Genomic DNA, 19,758 nt, shown 5'->3' with positions numbered 1-19,758 from the left:
GTCACATGGCTCCACCTACTTGACTAAGTTTTTGACAGTGGCGGACCTACTTCTCTTTGATACGTTGTGATATTTAAAGTGGATACGTCCAATGTAATTCCATGATGTGGAGCAGAGTTTTATTGTGTCATATCCCTTTAAAACCAATTTCCAAGAATAGTCTCCACTACAGGGTGGTAGCTGTCATAGGCGGTCTGGTATCTGGCTGGCGCACAATGAGCACACTGACCACATTGTCTGTCTTCTTCCACGTTCAGACACTCGCAGCTTGAGTTTCCGGACAGATAACAGCTGTATTCTGCAATAATGCACTTGTCGTCCTGGACTGAGTAATCTGTTGTGGTGTGATATGTAACCAGATCCATACTGTACACACACTCCGGATTATCAGTCCTCCAGGGGTGGGGGGTGACTAACAGGAGCGATGTGCCAAGACCGCTATCAGCGCCAGTGTATGCCGGCGCATTGTTTCCTCCGGATAGCTGATCCTAACCTGTTTTATTTTACCGTTCTTGCGCCTTCTGTCATATTTATTTACATGCTGCATGTATCATTTTTGCATTTGGGTTTCATTATTTTGCAGCATTTGGCTTTTACAAGCTCTTTTTTTTCCAACTTTGATGTGGTCAGTTAAAAGGAGCTCAGAAAATTACAAATTCTCTTAGTGGACTCACTGATACGTTATCAGTTGACTCATTCCACAGGTGGTAACTTTGATGTGGTCATCTGAAAGTAGCTCAGAAAAAGACAGATAAAGGAATTATTAATTCTCCTAGTGGACTCACTGATGGGTTCTCATTTGACTCATTCCACAGATGATATTTAGGGAGGCATGGTGGCTCAGTGGTTAGCACTGCAGTCTTGTGGTGGCTCAGTGGTTTGCACTGCAGTCTTGCAGCGCTGGGGTCCTGGGTTCGAATCCCACCAAGGACACCATCTGCAAAGGAGTTTGTATGTTCTCCCCGTGTTTGCGTGGGTTTTCTCCGGTTTCCTCCCACACTCCAAAGACATACTGATAGGGACTTTAGATTGTGAGCCCCAATGGGGACAGTGTTCCTGATGTATGTAAAGCGCTGCGAAATATGTTAGCGCTATATAAAAATAAAGATTTATTTTATTTATTTATTTGATATCTTTGATGTGGTCTGTGGTCATCTGAAAGAAGCACAGAAAAAGACAGTTAAAGGAATCTCAAATTCTCCTAGCAGGCTCATTGATGACTCATTCCACAGATAACTTTGATGTGGTCTGCTAAAAGGAGATCATAAAATTACACAGTTTCTTAGTGGACTCATTCCACAAGTGATAACTTTGATGTGGTCATCTGAAAGCAGCTCAGAAAAAGACAGATAAAGGAATTATTAATTCTCTTAGTGGACTCACTGATAGGTTCTTACTTGACTCATTCCACAGATAAACAACTTTGATGTGGTCTGGGGTCATCTGAAAAGAGCTCAGAAAAAGACAGTTAAATGAATTACAAATTCTCCTAGCAGGCTCACTGATAGTTTCTCAGTTGACTTATTCCACAGATAACAACTTTGATGTGGTCATCTGAAAGCAGCTCAGAAAAAGACAGATAAAGGAATTAATTCTCTTAGTGGACTCACAGATAGGTTCTCAGTTGACTCATTTCACAGATAACAACTTTGATCTGTCTGTGGTCATCTGAAGGGAGCTCAAAAAAAGACAGCTAAATGAATTACAAATTCTTCTAGTGGACTTACTGATAGGTTCTCAGTTGACTCATTCCACAGATAACTTTGATGTGGTCATCTGAAAGGAGCTCAGAAAAAGACAGATAAAGAAATTACAAATTCTCCTAGCAGTCTCAGTGATAGGTTCTCAGTTGACTCATTTCACAAATAATTTTGATGTGGTCTATGGTCATCTGCAAGCAGCTCAGAAAAAGAGTTAAAGGAATTACAGATTCTCCTAGCGGACTCACTGATAGGTTCTCAGTTGACTCATTTCACAGATAACAACTTTGATGTGGTCTGTGGTCATCTGAAAGGAGCTCTGAAAAAGACAGTCAAAGGAATTACAAATTCTCCTAGCAGGCTCACTGATAGATTCTCAGTTGACTTATTCCACAGATAACAACTTTAAGGTGGTCTATGGTCATCTCAAAGGAGCTCAGAAAAAGACAGTTAAAGGAATTACAAATTCTCCAAGCGGACTCACTGATAGGTTCTCAGTTGACTCATTCCACAGATAACAAAAGGCTATAGAAGGCAAACGGTGTAAAATTTTTATTAGAATCCAATTATAAAAATGTTTTTTAGCTGGAAATATATGGATTTAAGCAAAAGAAAACTTTTCACAAGTTACGCAGGAAACCTCAGCCACCCTCGAGATGTAGATGCTAGTGATAAATGCTATCTGTCGGGGTCACATGGGGTAGGTTTGGGGGTGGGGGGCGCTGGAGGGACCGGCAGTGAGATATCGGCATCTGAACACATCTTCTTGATTAACATCTAAGATATTAGTGTTTTGAGATAAAACATATTTTGCATTGAGACTTCATCCCTTTCCCAGACGTCTGATCGCTCATTCTCCTAAATGCTCATCTTCTCAAACCCTGGTACGGCGTCTCCAAGAAATGCAAAGCGCTTCCTCCAGATGTATTCCCTCTCGCATCATAAATAAGAAATCCACAGACCAAATGCGGAAGTGCGAAGATTTCTTCATGTTTCTTTGTGCAGTAATTTCATGGCTATTTATACCGGTGCCGGCCACACGTGATCCTCGTGAACCTTACCCTGGTCTCCAGGCCTCATTCATGGTGACTAGACAAAGACATCAGGCGGGGGTCATCTGCGTTGTTGGCCAACATCAATGGAAACTGTGACGTAAAGCCTCTCTGACCACTTCCCTGACTCTATCTGTGGCCAAATGGTAAATCCAGTAGACAACCACACATGATTGGATGAGATGTACGGAGACATGAGACTGGATTCCTGGTGATCGCCGCTTTCTCCATGATGAAAGCTGCTACCTATTTTCAGACTTTGGGATAATGGTTTCTGCCACCCATACCCTGGCATCAGGACTGGTGCAGGGCTGGGCTGGACGACATTGAATAAATAAATCTTTATTTTTATATAGCGCTAACATATTCCGCAGCACTTTACATGCATCAGGAACACGGTCCCCGTTGGGGCTCACAAACTAAGGTCCCTATCTGTATGTCTTTGGAGTGTGGGAGGAAACCAGAGAACCCGGAGGAAACCCACGGAAACACGGGGGGAACATACAAACTCCTTGCAGATGTTGTCCTTCGTGGGATTCAAACCGAGGACCCCAGCGCTGCAAGACTGCAGTGCTAACCACTGAGCCACCACAAGACTGCAGTGCTAACCACTGACCCACCACAAGACTCCAGTGCTAAGCACTGAGCCACCACAAGACTGCAGTGCATTGAGGATGTTTTCACCTTTTGCTTTTGACACATAGCTACCAAGATTATGTCAATGATATAGACAGAATTCAACTAATCAATATATCCAATGACATACAGAGAAAATAATCATTTTGCATTTTGGAGCGTTAACATTACATTTCTTTTTCCAGCAAGAATTGACATGTACCATCAGGATATTTATACATACAATACATACATTATCCTGTACTGATCCTGAGTTACATCCTGTATTATACTCCAGAGCTGCACTCACTATTCTGCTGGTGCAGTCACTGTGTACATCTATTACGTTACTGATCCTAAGTTACTTACTGTATTATACTCCAGAGCTGCACTCACTATTCTGCTGGTGCAGTCACTGTGTATATACATTACATTATTGATCCTGTACTGATCCTGAGTTACCTCCTGTATTATACTCCAGAGCTGCACTCACTATTCTGCTGGTGCAGTGACTGTGTACATACATTACATTACTGATCCTGTACTGATCCTGAGTTACCTCCTGTATTATACTCCAGAGCTGCACTCACTATTCTGCTGGTGCAGTCACTGTGTACATACAATACATTACTTATCCTGTACTGATCCTGAGTTACATCCTGTATTATACTCCAGAGCTGCACTCACTATTCTGCTGGTGCAGTCACTGTGTACATACAATACATTACTTATCCTGTACTGATCCTGAGTTACATCCTGTATTATACTCCAGAGCTGCACTCACTATTCTGCTGGTGCAGTCACTGTGTACATACAATACATTACTTATCCTGTACTGATCCTGAGTTACCTCCTGTATTATACTCCAGAGCTGCACTCACTATTCTGCTGGTGCAGTCACTGTGTATATACATTACATTACTGATCCTGAGTTACATCCTGTATTATACTGCAGAGCTGCACTCACTATTCTGCTGGTGCAGTCACTGTGTACATACAATACAATACATTACTTATCCTGTACTGATCCTGAGTTACACCCTGTATTATACTCCAGAGCTGCACTCACTATTCTGCTGGTGCAGTCACTGTGTACATACATTACATTACTGATTTTGAACTGATCCTGAGTTACATCCTGTATTATACTCCAGAGCTGCACTCACTATTCTGCTGGTGCAGTCATTGTGTACATACATTACATTACTTATCCTGTACTGATCCTGAGTTACATCCTGCATTATACTCCAGAGCTGCACTCACTATTCTGCTGGTGCAGTCACTGTGTACATACATTACATTACTGATTTTGAACTGATTCTGAGTTGCCTCCTGTATTTTACTCCAGAGCTGCTGGCAGATTTCAGCTCCGAAGAAAGACAATATGAATGAAGCTGAAGACTATAATAAAGGCTGTTATTCAGGGTCAGTAATTAATGAATTATACAAGTTGTGTTTATATAATTTATATTTCTTCTAGCTGTAAGCTAGGAAAGTGGTGGGGGACATCGGTACATGCACTTCTTATTTTGGGAGGGAACAAATCACCCAACGCACGTTACATTGTTGGCTAGTATGGACCAGTATTAGATCATTTTCAACCTGCAAATGTCGAGATTGACTCAAAAGCTGATGACAGTATCTACTGACGAACATTAGTAACCTCACAAGATACATGTGTGCAACGGAGGTAATCCTGGGAAAGGAGTATTTACTTTTGACACATAAAACATCAGTCTTCTGGTCGGACAAACAACCCAGGGGATCCTTGGACTTGTTAAGGGATTCAACAGTTGTGCAAACCTTTTGGTTTCTGCTCACATCTGGGTTTTCCAGTCTTGGAGACACTGGGAATGTGGAATGTTTGCTTACTGGGATCCAGTTACAGATGAGAGCATCGTATGGGGTTGTAGTAGAGGAGCACTCCGGCCCATATTGCCCCGAGCTGCTGAAATAGGGGTTAGACAGCAGCTAAAGGTAGGAAGACTTGGAGCCATGGTCTTCATCATCTTGGAAACCACCCTGGTCCTTGACAATGACCTTATTCAGTGGAATATCTATCCATCCATCCATCCATCCATCCAGGGGCGTCATATCATTGGTGCAACCTATGCAGCCACATAAGTGCCCCAAAGATAAGGGGGCCATTGCTACCTCCAAAGCAGGTGGAATTGTGGATTACGTGGAGCCAATAGTCTGCAAAGGGCCCATATATTGTTCTTACACGGGGGCCTTCCTCTGTCTGTGCCTTTAGTGTCCAGATGCACCTTCAGGAGCCGAAAGAGGGTAGTGGAAGACAGAGCCAGGACAAGATATTTTGGTGCCCTTGGCAGACAAAGCCGATTGTGACCCCCCCACCCAATGAACCCTCAGCTCCCTAAGGGGTTAGGGATTAAACTAGTAAGATAAACTCCGAAACTGAAGGGCTGGAACTCCTAAATACAAGACCTCCTAGAGGTCTGGCCAGCAAAGAAGTGAAGTTAAAGGTGAACATATAAAAACCAAAACAGGAAAATGAGAAATACTTGGAGAGTAGCAAACCAAGAAGGGAGAACAATGACAAATGAAACCATAAGCATTTGGACAGAGAAGAAAAGGCAATAGCTCAGCAAACAGAAGAACTGATCATGCAACAACAGGTCATGATCGAATCCCCAAACCGAGCCATGACAATATAACGGTGTTTACATCTGTCATGTGATAAATACAGTTTCCAACAAAACTGATAGTGGTTTTGGTGACATATTTTTGTACTGATGGTGGTTCTGGTGATGTTTTCATGTACGGATAGTGTTTTTTTGTGTCGTATTGCAGTACTGATGGTGGTTCCGATGATGTATTCATGTAGTGATGATTGTTCTGGTGCTGTATTCATGTACTTCTGATGGCTCTGGTGATGTATTCATGTAGCGATGATTGTTCTGGTGCTGTATTAATCAACAGAACTATCACGAATATATTAAAACAAAACCAAAATCATCATTAGTACATTAACAGAATACCAGATTATCAATAGTACATAAATACAGCACCTGAACCATAGTCAACAGGTCACAAGAACCACCATCAGTACATGAATTCGGCACTAGAACCACCATCAGTACATGAATTCGGCACTAGAACCACCATCAGTACGTTAATTCATCACCAGAACCTCAATCAGTACATGAATACATCACGAGAATCACCGGCAGTTTAAGTACATTACTAAGCTCAGTACAGCAATCAATTGTAATGTTAACGCAGACCCATATACATTTTGTATCTCATGAATCTACAACTCCCAGTATGTCCTTAACAATAGTAAGGAGAAGCTGGGAGTTGTTATCAGTAATTATCAGACTGTGGACCATACAGGAACCACAGTACTGATGAGTTGCAATCAGTATCAACAAGTAATCATCCATTGGTGGCATCTTCTCTGATTGGGTGGTTTCTTTCCTTTCGTCTCTATCTTGTTGAGATGCCATAATGACTTTTCACATCCACAGCTCGTCTCCCAAGACTCCCATTTTTTTGCTTTTCTGCAGCACATCCCGACACAGTGCCTTACAAATAAGTGCTACTAAAATGCCTTCAGAATGACAATATCTGCCATTGCTACCTATGGTATATGGCCTCCACACTGCCGCCTTAATGATCTATAGCCATCCCACTGTCTACTATTATCAGCTATAACCGCCACTTCGTCTGACCCTTATGAACCACGACCTATGCCATGGTTGTCACCTCTCCACTGTTTTCTCTTACATTGTCTATATCTTCACACTCTCCCCATCATCATCATCATCCTGTGCCCCGATTTTACATCTCATCATCCTGTGCCCCGATTTTACACTGCACCCCCCCCATATCCATTCTGTGCCCCCTTTTCAAATAATGTCTTCATACTGCCCATCATGTTGTCCTCTTCAAACTGTACCCTCATCTCACACAGTCCCCCAACATGGTATGATGGTCACCACAGCCGTCCATATGTTATGATGTCCACTACAGCCCCTAACATACACTATGATGTCCTCCACAGCCCATACAGTATTATGTCTACCACAGCTCCCAATATACAGTATGATTTCCACCACAACCTCCTAAACAATATGGTCATTACAGCCCCCATACAGTATTATGTCCATCACAGCCCCCAATATACAGTATGATGTACACCACAGCCTCCTAAACAATATGGTCACCACAGCCTCTATACAGCATTATGTCCACCACAGCCTCCTAAACAATCTGTTCACCACAGCCCCCCATACAGTATTATGTCCACCACAACTCCCAATATACAGTATGATGTACCCTACAGCCTCCTAAACAATATGGTCACCACAGCCCCATATACAGTATTATGTCCACCACAGCCCCCAAGATACAGTATGATGTCCACCACAGCCTCCTAAACAATATGGTCCCTACAGCCCTCAATATACAATATGATGTCAACCCCAGCCTCCTAAACAATATGATCACCACAGCTTCCCATACAGTATGATGTCCACCACAGCCTCCTAAACAATATGGTCACCACAGCCCCCTGTACAGTATTATGTCCACCACAGCCCCCAAGATACAGTATGATGTCCACCACAGCCTCCTAAACAATATGGTCACCACAGCCCCCCATACAGTATTATGTCCACCACAGCCCTCAATATACAATATGACGTCAACCCCAGCCTCCTAAACAATATGGTCACCACAGCTCCCCATACTGTATGATGTCCACCACAGCCTCCTAAACAATATGGTCACTACAGCCCTCAATATACAATATGATGTCAACCACAGCCTCCTAAACAATATGGTCACCACAGCCCCCCTTACAGTGTTATGTCCACCACAGCCCTCAATATACAATATGATGTCCACCATAGTCCTCTTTACAGTACTATGTCCCCACAACCGCTTTTCTATTCTGTATAGCAGTGGGCGCTGGATGGCGTGATGGTGTCACCGCATCGCACCATCTGACATCCCTTGCGTGCACTGTCTCCGGCAGGACGCAGGCCGGAGGTCCGGGTGGTGCTCACAGCAGTTGTATTTGCTTCTTATAAACGTGAATACAATTGGGTGTAGGGAGGGGTGACAGCCGAAGAGCGCAGGAAAAGAGAAGGGTGAATGGTGTCAGTGGCACCGCTCGCCTGCGGCTGTACAAAGGTGCCGGGGGGCCACAGGCATTCAACAAAATCACTCTACCACCACAAAAGTGTGCCCCCTCTCGTTGAGCCAGGAGTTAGTGCCCTAGGCGGGTGCCTACTCTGCCTACCCCTCGTCCCGGCCCATATGGAAGATATATGGTTTGCAAAAACAAAATTGTTTTATGGTTCACCTGGTGGAGAATTATCGGGCATAACTATAGTGGGAGCAGGGGCTGCAGTCGCAGCCGGACCCCAAGGTCTGTCAAATTTTGACCCATATGAGAAAGACCAATGCTATTAACATACTTGATAGTTGGCAGCCTTGTAGGATATTTTGCATCGGTGCCCATTCCTCTGGCTGGTATGATCCATCTCAGGGATCCTTTAGGGCTCATACTTGCACTGGGTAAAGTTGTCATGTTAACCCCTTCCTTCCAAACCCCCGTGACTCCCAATATTTCGTTATGAGTCACGTCACCCAGCGATCGGTGGAGATGACTTCATCGTCGATGTCAAAAGGGAAATTGAATCATATGTTCTTATTATGAGGGAAGTGCGGCCAGAACAGTCACTGACACGTCTGTCTCCATCTGTCAGCGCCGGATCCGTCCTGTAGGGTTCCCGACTTTTTCTTTTTTAATTAATCATTAGCATGGAAGATTATCCAGCGACTTGTAGTCATCGTCCGTGCAGATATCCTGGGAAGATTCTCAGCGTCTGGAATGTGGACGATTAGTCATTCTGTGATACACCAATGACACAGGTAACAAGACAAGGTGTGTCCGTCACCTGCGCACGCCGCCTGCAGAGCTCAGCACCACCGCTGCCTGACGACTGTGGGGTCACTGACCATGCACTGGATCCCCAGCAGGACGGGTGATCTACTGCAACAGAGCTGCACAGAATAGATCACTTACATTTATATTACAGGAGTCATACCTGCATAGAGCATGAACGGCAGAGCGTTATATCGGGACATGTGTAGGCTGGATTCACACAAAGCATTATTTCTGCAAAGACAAAAATTTGAAAGGTGTTAGTGTGTTGGTTTTTTGTGTTTTTTTTGGGTTGCTTTCGTATAGTTTTGGCCATTGGTTCATAAAGCAGCATGCTCAAGGTATTGTGCTTTTCTTTGGCTTTGATATACTGTACGTGTATATATATATATATTGCTCAAAAAAATAAAGGGAACGCCAAAATACTAAATCCTTAGTTATGTGTTCCCTTTATGTTTTGGGACAGTACATAGGTATATATATATATATATATATATATATATATATATGTGTGTGTGTATATATATATATATATATATATATATATATATATATATATATATACAGTATATATGTTTCTTGGTAGACTTCTGTATAGGAAAACAGAAATGAAACTCAAAAGTAAGCATAAAGAAAAAAAGAGGAAAAAAAACAACTTGTACAAATACTATGAATTTATAGCTTTTTTTTACAAGGCTTGATACAATATTGGCGCATTTTCTTGACATAGATCATCTTGAGATTCTATAGTAACCAGTGATGAGCGGGCACTACCATGCTCGGGTGCTCAGTACTGGTATCTAGTGATGAGCGGGCACTACCATGCTCTTGTGCTCGGTACTCGTAACTAGTGATGAGCGGGCACTACCATGCTCAGGTGCTCAGTACTCGTAACTAGTGATGAGCGGGCTCTACCATGCTCAGGTGCTCAGTACTGGTAACTAGTGATGAGCGGGCACTACCATGCTCAGGTGCTCAGTACTCGTAACTAGTGATGAGCGGGCACTACCATGCTCGGGTGCTCAGTACTGGTATCTAGTGATGAGCGAGCACTACCATGCTCGGGTGCTCAGTACTGGTAACTAGTGATGAGCGGGCACTACCATGCTCAGGTGCTCGGTACTCGTAACTAGTGTTGAGCAGGCACTAGCATGCTCGGGTGCTCAGTACTCGTAACTAGTGATGAGCGGGCACTACCATGCTCGGGTGCTCAGTACTCGTAACTAGTGATGAGTGGGCACTACCATGCTCGGGTGCTCGGTACTCGTAACTAGTGATGAGCAGGCACTACCATGCTCGGGTGCTCGGTACTCGTAACTAGTGATGAGCAGGCACTACCATGCTCGGGTGCTCAGTACTCGTAACTAGTGATGAGCGGGCACTACCATGCTCGGGGGCTCTGTACTCGTAACTAGTGATGAGCGGGCACTACCATGCTCGGGTGCTCGGTACTCGTAACTAGTGATGAGCAGGCACTACCATGCTTTGATGTGCTGTACTTGTAACTAGTGATGAGCGGGCACTACCATGCTCGGGGGCTCTGTACTCGTAACTAGTGATGAGCGGGCACTACCATGCTCAGGGGGCTCTGTACTCGTAACTAGTGATGAGCGGGCACTCAGGTGCTCAGTACTCGTAACTAGTGATGAGCGGGCACTACCATGCTCGGGTGCTCTGTACTGGTAACTAGTGATGAGTGAGCACTACCATGCTCAGGTGCGCTGTACTCGTAACTAGTGATGAGCGGGCACTACCATGCTCAGGTACTCAGTACTTGTAACTAGTGATGAGCGGGCACTACCATGCTCGGGGGCTCTGTACTCGTAACTAGTGATGAGCGGGCACTACCATGCTCAGGTGCTCTGTACTCGTAACTAGTGATGAGCGGGCACTACCATGCTCGGGTGCTCTGTACTCGTAACTAGTGATGAGCGGGCACTACCATGCTCAGGTGCTCAGTACTTGTAACTAGCGATGAGCGGGCTCTACCATGCTCGGGTGCTCAGTACTCGTAACTAGTGATGAGCGGGCACTACCATGCTCGGGTGCTCAGTACTCGTAACTAGTGATGAGCGGGCACTACCATGCTCAGGTGCTCAGTACTCGTAACTAGTGATGAGCGAGCACTACCATGCTCAGGTGCTCTGTACTCGTAACTAGTGATGAGCGGGCACTACCATGCTCAGGTACTCAGTACTCTTAACTAGTGATGAGCGGGCACTACCATGCTCAGGTGCACTGTACTCGTAACTAGTGATGAATGACTTTTTCCTCGAAAATAAGACCTAGCATGATTTTTCATAGTATGGTCAAGGGACACATTAAGATTTATTTTTAATCTGCCAGGGAAAAAAATATATATTAATTAAATTGTAAATCTAAAGAAGTAAAAAAAAAAGTTAAGTAAAGCTTAACATCTAAAATACCCAAAACGTAGAATAAAATAATTAATATAAAATATAAAAAACATAGAATTAAATTACAAATGTAAAGTGTATAAGACGTAGAAAAAAAAACTATAAATGTAAAATGTAGAATAAAACTGTCAATTTAAAATAAAACTATAAACATACCAAATCTAGAAGTATAAAATATATAAAATTACACTATAATTCTAGAAAATGTAAAATAAACCTAAAATATATAAAATAAAAATAAAATTTAAATAAAAATATGTCAAATCCTTATAGTTTTGTATGGTTTTTTTTTTATTTTATTTTTTGTTTTCCGGAGCTGTGTGCTCTCTGGGATGAGAGTAGAAAAGTCTCTTCCAGTAATTACTGAGGCTCTGACATGTGTATGTGGTAGTGTCAGACGGGAGTGGTGTGTTCCTGATTCAGCCTGTGACGTTGCAGTGTTGTGTCACTAGTGGGATGGTCAGGGCTGGGAAACTGGAGTTTCACCTTTTCAGTATCACAGAGGAGAGTCTGGAGGCAGCACTAGAACCTCAGCCCCTCGGAGCAGCAGCCTGTGGATCACTATTAATCATGGGGCACCGGGTACTGGGCGACAAAGTCTAGTAGGTAAGTGACGGGCGACTGCAGCTGTTTGTGGTCAGGTGCTGGGTCGGACTCAGCAGCAGTTTTATGGGATCGAACATAGTTTTCTGTCAAGTCTCGGAAACCGATTGTGAAGCTTTCTAGAAATTTTGACTACAGCACTCGAAGAGTTTTGATGGAATTTTTTGAACTTTTTTTTTTTACTTTTTAATATATCGTTAATTCTAACATTTTTTAATACGTCGTTTCAATCCCTGTAACTTTTTGGATCGTGAATCGATTGGAAATTTTTTAACAGATTGTTTCACAGTTTTCTTTAGTTTTTTGTTCCATACATTATTTTGATATTTGTGGATATTTTTAAATTTACCGAATGTTCTACTTTATTACGTTGTTTCAATCTTTGTAACTTTTTGGAATGTGACTTTTGTTTTTGAGGAATTTTTGAATTGACTGGAATTTTTTTAACACATTTGTTTCCTTTTTTTTTTTTTTTTTTTTTTTGTTCCATACATTGTTTTGATGTTTATGGATATTTTTAAATTTACTGAATGTTCTATTTTATTATGTTTTTTTTTCAATTTTTTTAACTATTTATTCGGAATGTTATTGTTACCATTCACATTGGAGTTTTTGATAAACACAAGTCAGGTATGTATAATGGTTTTAACTTTTAGTTGGTTAGGGACCTTCCCAGATGGGTACACCGTGACGAGGTGGGATGGCTTCTTACGTTTTTGCAAAAATGTATATACTAAGTACCCTGCTATTAAGCACTTGCATTTTATTCATTATTATTCAGGGTATTTTTCATACAATTTTTCTTTTTTTTTTTTCCTATTTATTCGGAATGCGGTTTCTGTTTTTGAGAATATTATGAATCGATTGGAATTTTTTAACAGATTGTTTCATTCTCTTTTTGTTACATATTGTTTTAATGTTTGTGCATGTTTTTTAAATTTACTGATTTTGGAAGGTTTATGAATAGATTGTTACATTTTTATTTGTAGTTTTTGAACACTCTTCCTTTTTTATGCTTTTTATTTTTTAGTTTTTGAACACTTTCTTTTTATGCTTTTTTTTGCAGTTTTTGCACACTGTTCCTTTTTATGCTTTTTTTGCTTTCTTTGTATTATTTTTTTTTACTTCTTTTTTTTGCATTATCAGTGGTATATTGGATTTTAGCAGTCACAATTATTACTGTTAGTCACTTTAAGTGTTATTGTTTAGTGCCGTCATTCTATGACTCCTGCTGACAATACATGCACAATGTTCCTTAATGATCAGTAATTAGATTATTAGCTTCCTCCACTCTTTGGAATAAGATCACCCTTTATGCACTTGCTATGGGGGGACTACAAATCCCAGCATGGTCTGCCAGTATTACACTTGTATGGATCTGCGGCTGGCCTCCAGTGAACTTCATTCAAAGATATGGAAATCTGGGCTCCCTCTACAAGGTCATGCAAAGCGGATTGTTTGTAGAGGGTTCTGCTGGTGGCTACAGTGTATTTAGTGGGTATTATGTAACAGCGTGATACTGAATACGATGTGTTTCTTTTGTATCATGTTGTCGGAGGGTGTTAGATATGTTTTTATAGTGAGCAGATAGTTGACAGACCAGACAGACGGCCTCGTATAACCCATCATGGAGCCCGCCACCAACAATCCCCTCAGTAATTGTGGTGACATTTATGAGCCCAGTACCCTGAGGCCATTTTTCACGGGCCTTTAAGAGGCCATTTTTCACGGGCCTTTAATTGGCCAAAACGCTCTTCCCCGATCATTGGTAGGGATCGATGGGCGAACGGATGTTTGCTGATCCCATGTTTTATGCGGGCCTAAAAATCATTCTTGTAGTTGGCTCCTCTTCTCATGTAATTAGATGACGTGTTGTCAACTATGGGACGTGTTGTCAACTATGGGACGTGTTGTCAACTATGGGACGTGTTGTCAACTATGGGACGTGTTGTCAACTATGGGACGTGTTGCCAACTATGGGACGTGTTGCCAACGAGGGGACGTCTTGTCAACTATGGGACGTCTTGTCAACTATGGGACGTGTTGTCAACTATGGGACGTGTTGCCAACGAGGGGACGTCTTGTCAACTATGGGACGTCTTGTCAACTATGGGACGTCTCGTCGACTATTGGACGTCTCGCCATCTATGGGACGTCTCGCCATCTATGGGACGTCTCGCCATCTATGGGACGTCTCGCCATCTATGGGACGTCTCGCCATCTATGGGACGTCTCGCCACCTATGGGACGTCTCGCCACCTATAGGACATCTTGCCAACAACATGAAAACTATATGAGGTCCGTAAAATCTTGCAATCAGTTTGCACCGATCTTTGTAAAAGGAACTACATGAACACAGATCGGATTGTTGAATACTGGTTAAAGGCACAAACCAGTATAAAAGAACCTTCAAGTCGGCTTCAAATTGTTTTATTAACACTAGATCGGTCTCAGGTCTCATGACCCAGTTTCATTGGCAAATGTTTGGGTCAGTAGATCCGCGACTGCTTTGAAAAATGCGGTTCCGGTATGGAAAATTGAACTAGGACGTAAACCCAGTTTTATACAGAGTATGAGGCCAGTTATAAGGTATCAGTGGGCACCTGTACCTACTGGGCCAGATGCAGTTACTATAATGGATGGATCCAGGTGCAGGCACTGGTGGACACCGACAGAGAAGGGCCCCAGTGCAAGAACAATATATGGGCCCTTTGCAACTCAAAAGCTCATCAAAATGCACAATTATACCTGCTTTGGAGGTATAAATGGGCCCCCTTACCTCTTGGGCCCGATGATATGTCAGCCTCTTGGAGCAGAGGTTGCAATTGCACCTGGGCATTGGAGTCTACGGGGCCCAAAAAGCCCCTTTGACCTACATGAAAAGACCAATGCAGTTGGACTTTGCAATAATTGGGGGCCCTGTTGGAACTTTTGCATTGGGGCCCATGAGCTTCAAGGATGGATGAGTAGATAGATAACATAACATAGTAAATCATCAGCGCCATGTCTGTAATGATCCGCACTCTTATTGATGGGTGTAATGATCTGCAGCGATGTCCCCGTGTGATTCCTCCTCTGATGATGTACCACCCTTCGGTACATTACACACAGCACATAATGCATTTCTGTTCTCCGATTCTCTTCTCTCCACATTTAGCTCCTATGATACATTTATACAGCAGGATACCACCACCGGCCGTGTGATCAGCGCTATTTCTGTGTCACTTTAATCTGGTTTTATTGACCCATTACGGATATAATCCAATGACTTGTCTTCTTCCAGTACAGCACGTGCGCGGTTTCTTGTGGGTAGTTCCGGCCTTTTATTTCTGTGATAATGTCACCATGCAGCCCCCTGTAAGATTTACTTATCCCATCATATTTGCTTCCAAGCTTCTCGCCTTGTGATTCGATATTCATTTGTGGAGTTGCGCATCGTACGTAAATGATCAGGTATTTATAGAGCGTTTTGTTTCTCTTGTAGCTATTTCAGTGGAAGCAGCTCGAGAACTTGTACTTCCGAGAAAAGAAATTTGCAGTGGAAGTTCACGATCCCCGCAGGTAAGACAGAGCTGGCATCTGTTATATAGGGCAGCACGGCGGCTCAGTGGCTAGCACTGTTATCCTGCAGTACTGGGGCAAATCCCACCAAAGAAAACCAAGGCAAGGATGAATGGATCGAAGCCTGGATGAATGGATCGAAGCCTGGATGGATAAATGGATGGATGGATGGATGGATGGATCGAAGCCTGGGTGGATGGATCGAAGCCTGGATGGATGGATGGATGGATGGATGGAAGTCTGGATGGATGGATGGATGGAAGCCTGGATGGATGGATGGAAGCCTGGATGGATGGATGGAAGCCTGGATGGATGGATGGAAGCCTGGATGGATGGATGGAAGCCTGGATGGATGGAAGCCTGGATGGATGGATGGAAGCCTGGATGGATGGATGGAAGCCTGGATGGATGGATGGAAGCCTGGATGGATGGAAGCCTGGATGGATGGATGGAAGCCTGGATGAATGGATGGAAGCCTGGATGGATGGATGGAAGCCTGGATGGATGGATGGAAGCCTGGATGGATGGGTCGAAGGCTGGATGGATGGATGGAAGCCTGGATGGATGGATGGATGGATGGAAGTCTGGATGGATGGATGGATGGAAGCCTGGATGGATGGATGGAAGCCTGGATGGATGGATGGAAGCCTGGATGGATGGATGGAAGCCTGGATGGATGGAAGCCTGGATGGATGGAAGCCTGGATGGATGGATGGAAGCCTGGATGGATGGATGGAAGCCTGGATGGATGGATGGAAGCCTGGATGGATGGAAGCCTGGATGGATGGATGGAAGCCTGGATGAATGGATGGAAGCCTGGATGGATGGATGGAAGCCTGGATGGATGGATGGAAGCCTGGATGGATGGGTCGAAGGCTGGATGGATGGATGGAAGCCTGGATGGATGGGTCGAAGGCTGGATGGGTCGAAGGCTGGATGGGTCGAAGGCTGGATGGGTCGAAGGCTGGAAAGGTGGATGGATGAATGAATGAGATGTAGGGTGGACAGGTCGTTAGGTGGATAGATCAATATAAGATAAGGATAGATAGAGGATAGAGATGATATAAATATTTCATTGATGGAGCTAGAGACTAGATATGAGAGCAATCTAGTACATAGATATTCGGATTGTATCTCTGCTAATAACACCTTTCGTACATTATATTCCTGCAGCACTTCCCCATTACACAGCTCTATCTCCTATACATACACACTTATTACACAGATGTAATTCTGGCTGGCAGTGCATTAACCTGTCACCGTTATCGTTCATCATGCTGATTTTTCTTTCCTCTCTTGACTTTTCAGAATTTCCGTGTCGAGAAGAACCTTTGGACAGAGCAGTTTTGTAGTTCAGACCTGGTATGCGAACAATTCCCTGATCAAGTCCATATGGGTGATGGCAATTAGTCAACATCAATTCTACCTGGATAGAAAACAGAGCAAAGTAAGTCTCCGGAATAATCGGTGGTAAATCTCGCGCTCGCCGCTCTCGTCTCCACCGTAAATATTTGCCTGATCATCGTTAGTTTATATTTCTTTTTTAATTGTTCTAGGCTGTAAAGTGTTAAATTAAAAAATGATCTGAACTTCTATTGATTTTCCGCAGGCCAAAATTCCCAGCACCCGCAGCCTGGACGAAATTGCTATGGATCTGACCGAAAGCAGCACTAGCAGAATTTCAAAGATGGTTGACGGAAAAAACCCGATGATCATGGCGAGCAGTGGCAGCTTAATCTCTTCAGGTATCAGTATTATTAATAATTCAGAAATCTTATATTATATATATAATATATATATAATTAAATAATAATTATATATAATTAATTATTATTATTTTTTTTATATATATCTATATACTATATATATATTTTTTTATTTTATTTTTTTGCGGCAGGTTCTATCGACTCGGAGGTGAGCGAGGAGCAAAAAGCAGAGAAAATTCAGGAGTTAAAGAAAAAAGAAAAAGACTTGCAGGACGTTCTCCTGAAAAAAATTGAAGAGCTTAAGAAGATCTGTATGAGAGAAGCGGTAAGGGGCCACGAGGGATGGTGTATGAGGAAATTATCGAGGACTTGGAGGCACAGATCCCCCCCCTTTTTTTTTTTTTTTTTTTTTTTTTTTTTCTTCTTACGCAACTGGTGGGATCAAATTAGGAGCTTATATAGAAATTCTGGAGTCCCAGAGTAAAGGTTTGAATTTGGGGTCATCCATGATTCCTCCTGATTCCATTGAGCAACCCACTGTTTCCTTGTAGATTTTTCCTGTCTAACCGTTTAGATGCTATGGCTGCTCATCAACACGGCAGCTAAGGGGTTTAACTGTTAGGATCAGAACTAGTTTTAAATCTACCAATTGCCAGCGGGATAAAATAGCTGTCTAGTATGGAGGGGGCTAAGAGTGTGATCCCGCTCCGACCAACATGTGCCATACATTAGTGGATGAATGGCGGAGTAGGTGACCACAGGCACGGCCCCATAGCAGTTGTGTAGTCTGCCACCTCTGATCCCGGTGAAGCTGATCACAAAGTGTTCAGAACGTCAGCGACCATCTGTGATCTGTTCGAAAACCTGTCTGTAAGTGTTCTGTTTCCCTGGAGCGCCACCACAGGACAACTAGAGTATTACACAGTTCCCATTCATATCAGTGAGTTGCCTGTGTAATACGGGACAGGTCCTCCATAGCACTCTTTGTAACCACTCAGATTCATCATGGCAGCATCAAACGCTATTCACATTGCAGATTCTGACACTCCACCCTATGGTTTTGCCCTGATGTTTCTGATCTACACAGGCAGACTCGGGCATCGACCAGCTGTGTGCTCAGTCATAGACAGGCTAGCAAGAGTTAACCTCGTTAGGCTTCTGGAATCATATGTTGTTAAAAAGCCAATCACATCTGCTCCTCTCATACTTAGGTTGGAGGAGATCTTCCACCCATGCCAACTACAGTTTCTGCTGTGTTTGTCTGTGTGCTGTGGTGTCCCATAATTGCTGGAGAAAGTGTTGCTTTTAGCTTGGTGTTCTTGTGGAGATACCTGTTATCTTGCTACTTCCTTCCTGCTCTTGTTTTTATCCTGTTCTCTTATTGGCTTATACCTCTGTCTGTTCGTGCTGTGTGACAGAGTTTTGGTTTCCCCTGTTTTTCTATTTTTGTGGGTTAAATCACATTCTTGTCCCATCCCCCCTGGGGGAGGCAGTATAAGAACAGGGCTGAACAGGTGCAGGGCCAGGAAGGAGGCTCAGACATCCCCACCATTAGAGGTATCTCTGAGAATAGAGACAGCACAGCTCCCCCCTTAGTCTGAGGGTCAGCTTAGGGGCCCTGGTTTCCCGCTATCCCCATAGTCCCATTTGACATTCGGCCATGAGATGAACTGGAGGATAACAAAATATTTTTTTTGTAAACTGGACATCGGGGGAGATGTCTTAAAAAAATGAAAGATGAACATTTGCCTATTAAAAAAAGAACAAAATATTAATTCCTCTCATTGTTTTTGTAGGAACTAACTGGGAAGTTGCCAACGGAGTACCCACTAAATCCCGGTGAGAAGCCCCCCAATGTCCGCAGGCGAATGGGCGCTACCTTCAAACTGGCTGATAATATCCTCCACAGTGAAGAGGTAAATGATCAGAGGCCTAATGGTGGCCTCAGCTTCTTGAAGTTCAGTCTCATCCTCTGGTCCATCTGCTTTTGGGTGGGATTTTTATGTAAAGGTCTCTTCTGTTTTTTGTTGCTCCCCCAGGAATCCGATTTACAAAACTTGGAGCACAAGTTCCTCATCCAACAACAAATGGTGGAGGCCACAAAGAAACTTCTGATGGAGCCTGACCTCGGGAAGAACATCAAGAGGAAAAGGAAGCAGGATTATAGCGACTCCATAAAGAGACTGC

General features: G+C 43.2%; 1 protein-coding gene across 3 annotated transcripts in view; it reads left to right on the top strand.

Annotated features, from left to right (window-relative positions):
* FRMD4B (FERM domain containing 4B) overlaps positions 1-19,758 on the top strand; it is a 288,020-nt gene that overhangs the window by 257,333 nt on the left and 10,929 nt on the right. For all 3 annotated transcript variants that reach the window (XM_075321403.1, XM_075321404.1, XM_075321402.1), the window contains exons 12-17: positions 15,789-15,865; positions 17,174-17,312; positions 17,475-17,610; positions 17,763-17,896; positions 19,368-19,487; positions 19,611-19,758. The exon at positions 19,611-19,758 is cut by the window's right edge and continues 81 nt beyond it. In XM_075321403.1, the coding sequence (XP_075177518.1) occupies positions 15,789-15,865; positions 17,174-17,312; positions 17,475-17,610; positions 17,763-17,896; positions 19,368-19,487; positions 19,611-19,758 (754 nt within the window). The remainder of the gene's footprint in view (positions 1-15,788; positions 15,866-17,173; positions 17,313-17,474; positions 17,611-17,762; positions 17,897-19,367; positions 19,488-19,610) is intronic.

The sequence above is a fragment of the Anomaloglossus baeobatrachus genome, chromosome 8 (assembly GCF_048569485.1).
Source record: "Anomaloglossus baeobatrachus isolate aAnoBae1 chromosome 8, aAnoBae1.hap1, whole genome shotgun sequence".
Classification (NCBI taxonomy): Eukaryota; Metazoa; Chordata; class Amphibia; order Anura; family Aromobatidae; genus Anomaloglossus; species Anomaloglossus baeobatrachus.
This window is presented reverse-complemented; position numbering and strand designations above follow the sequence as displayed.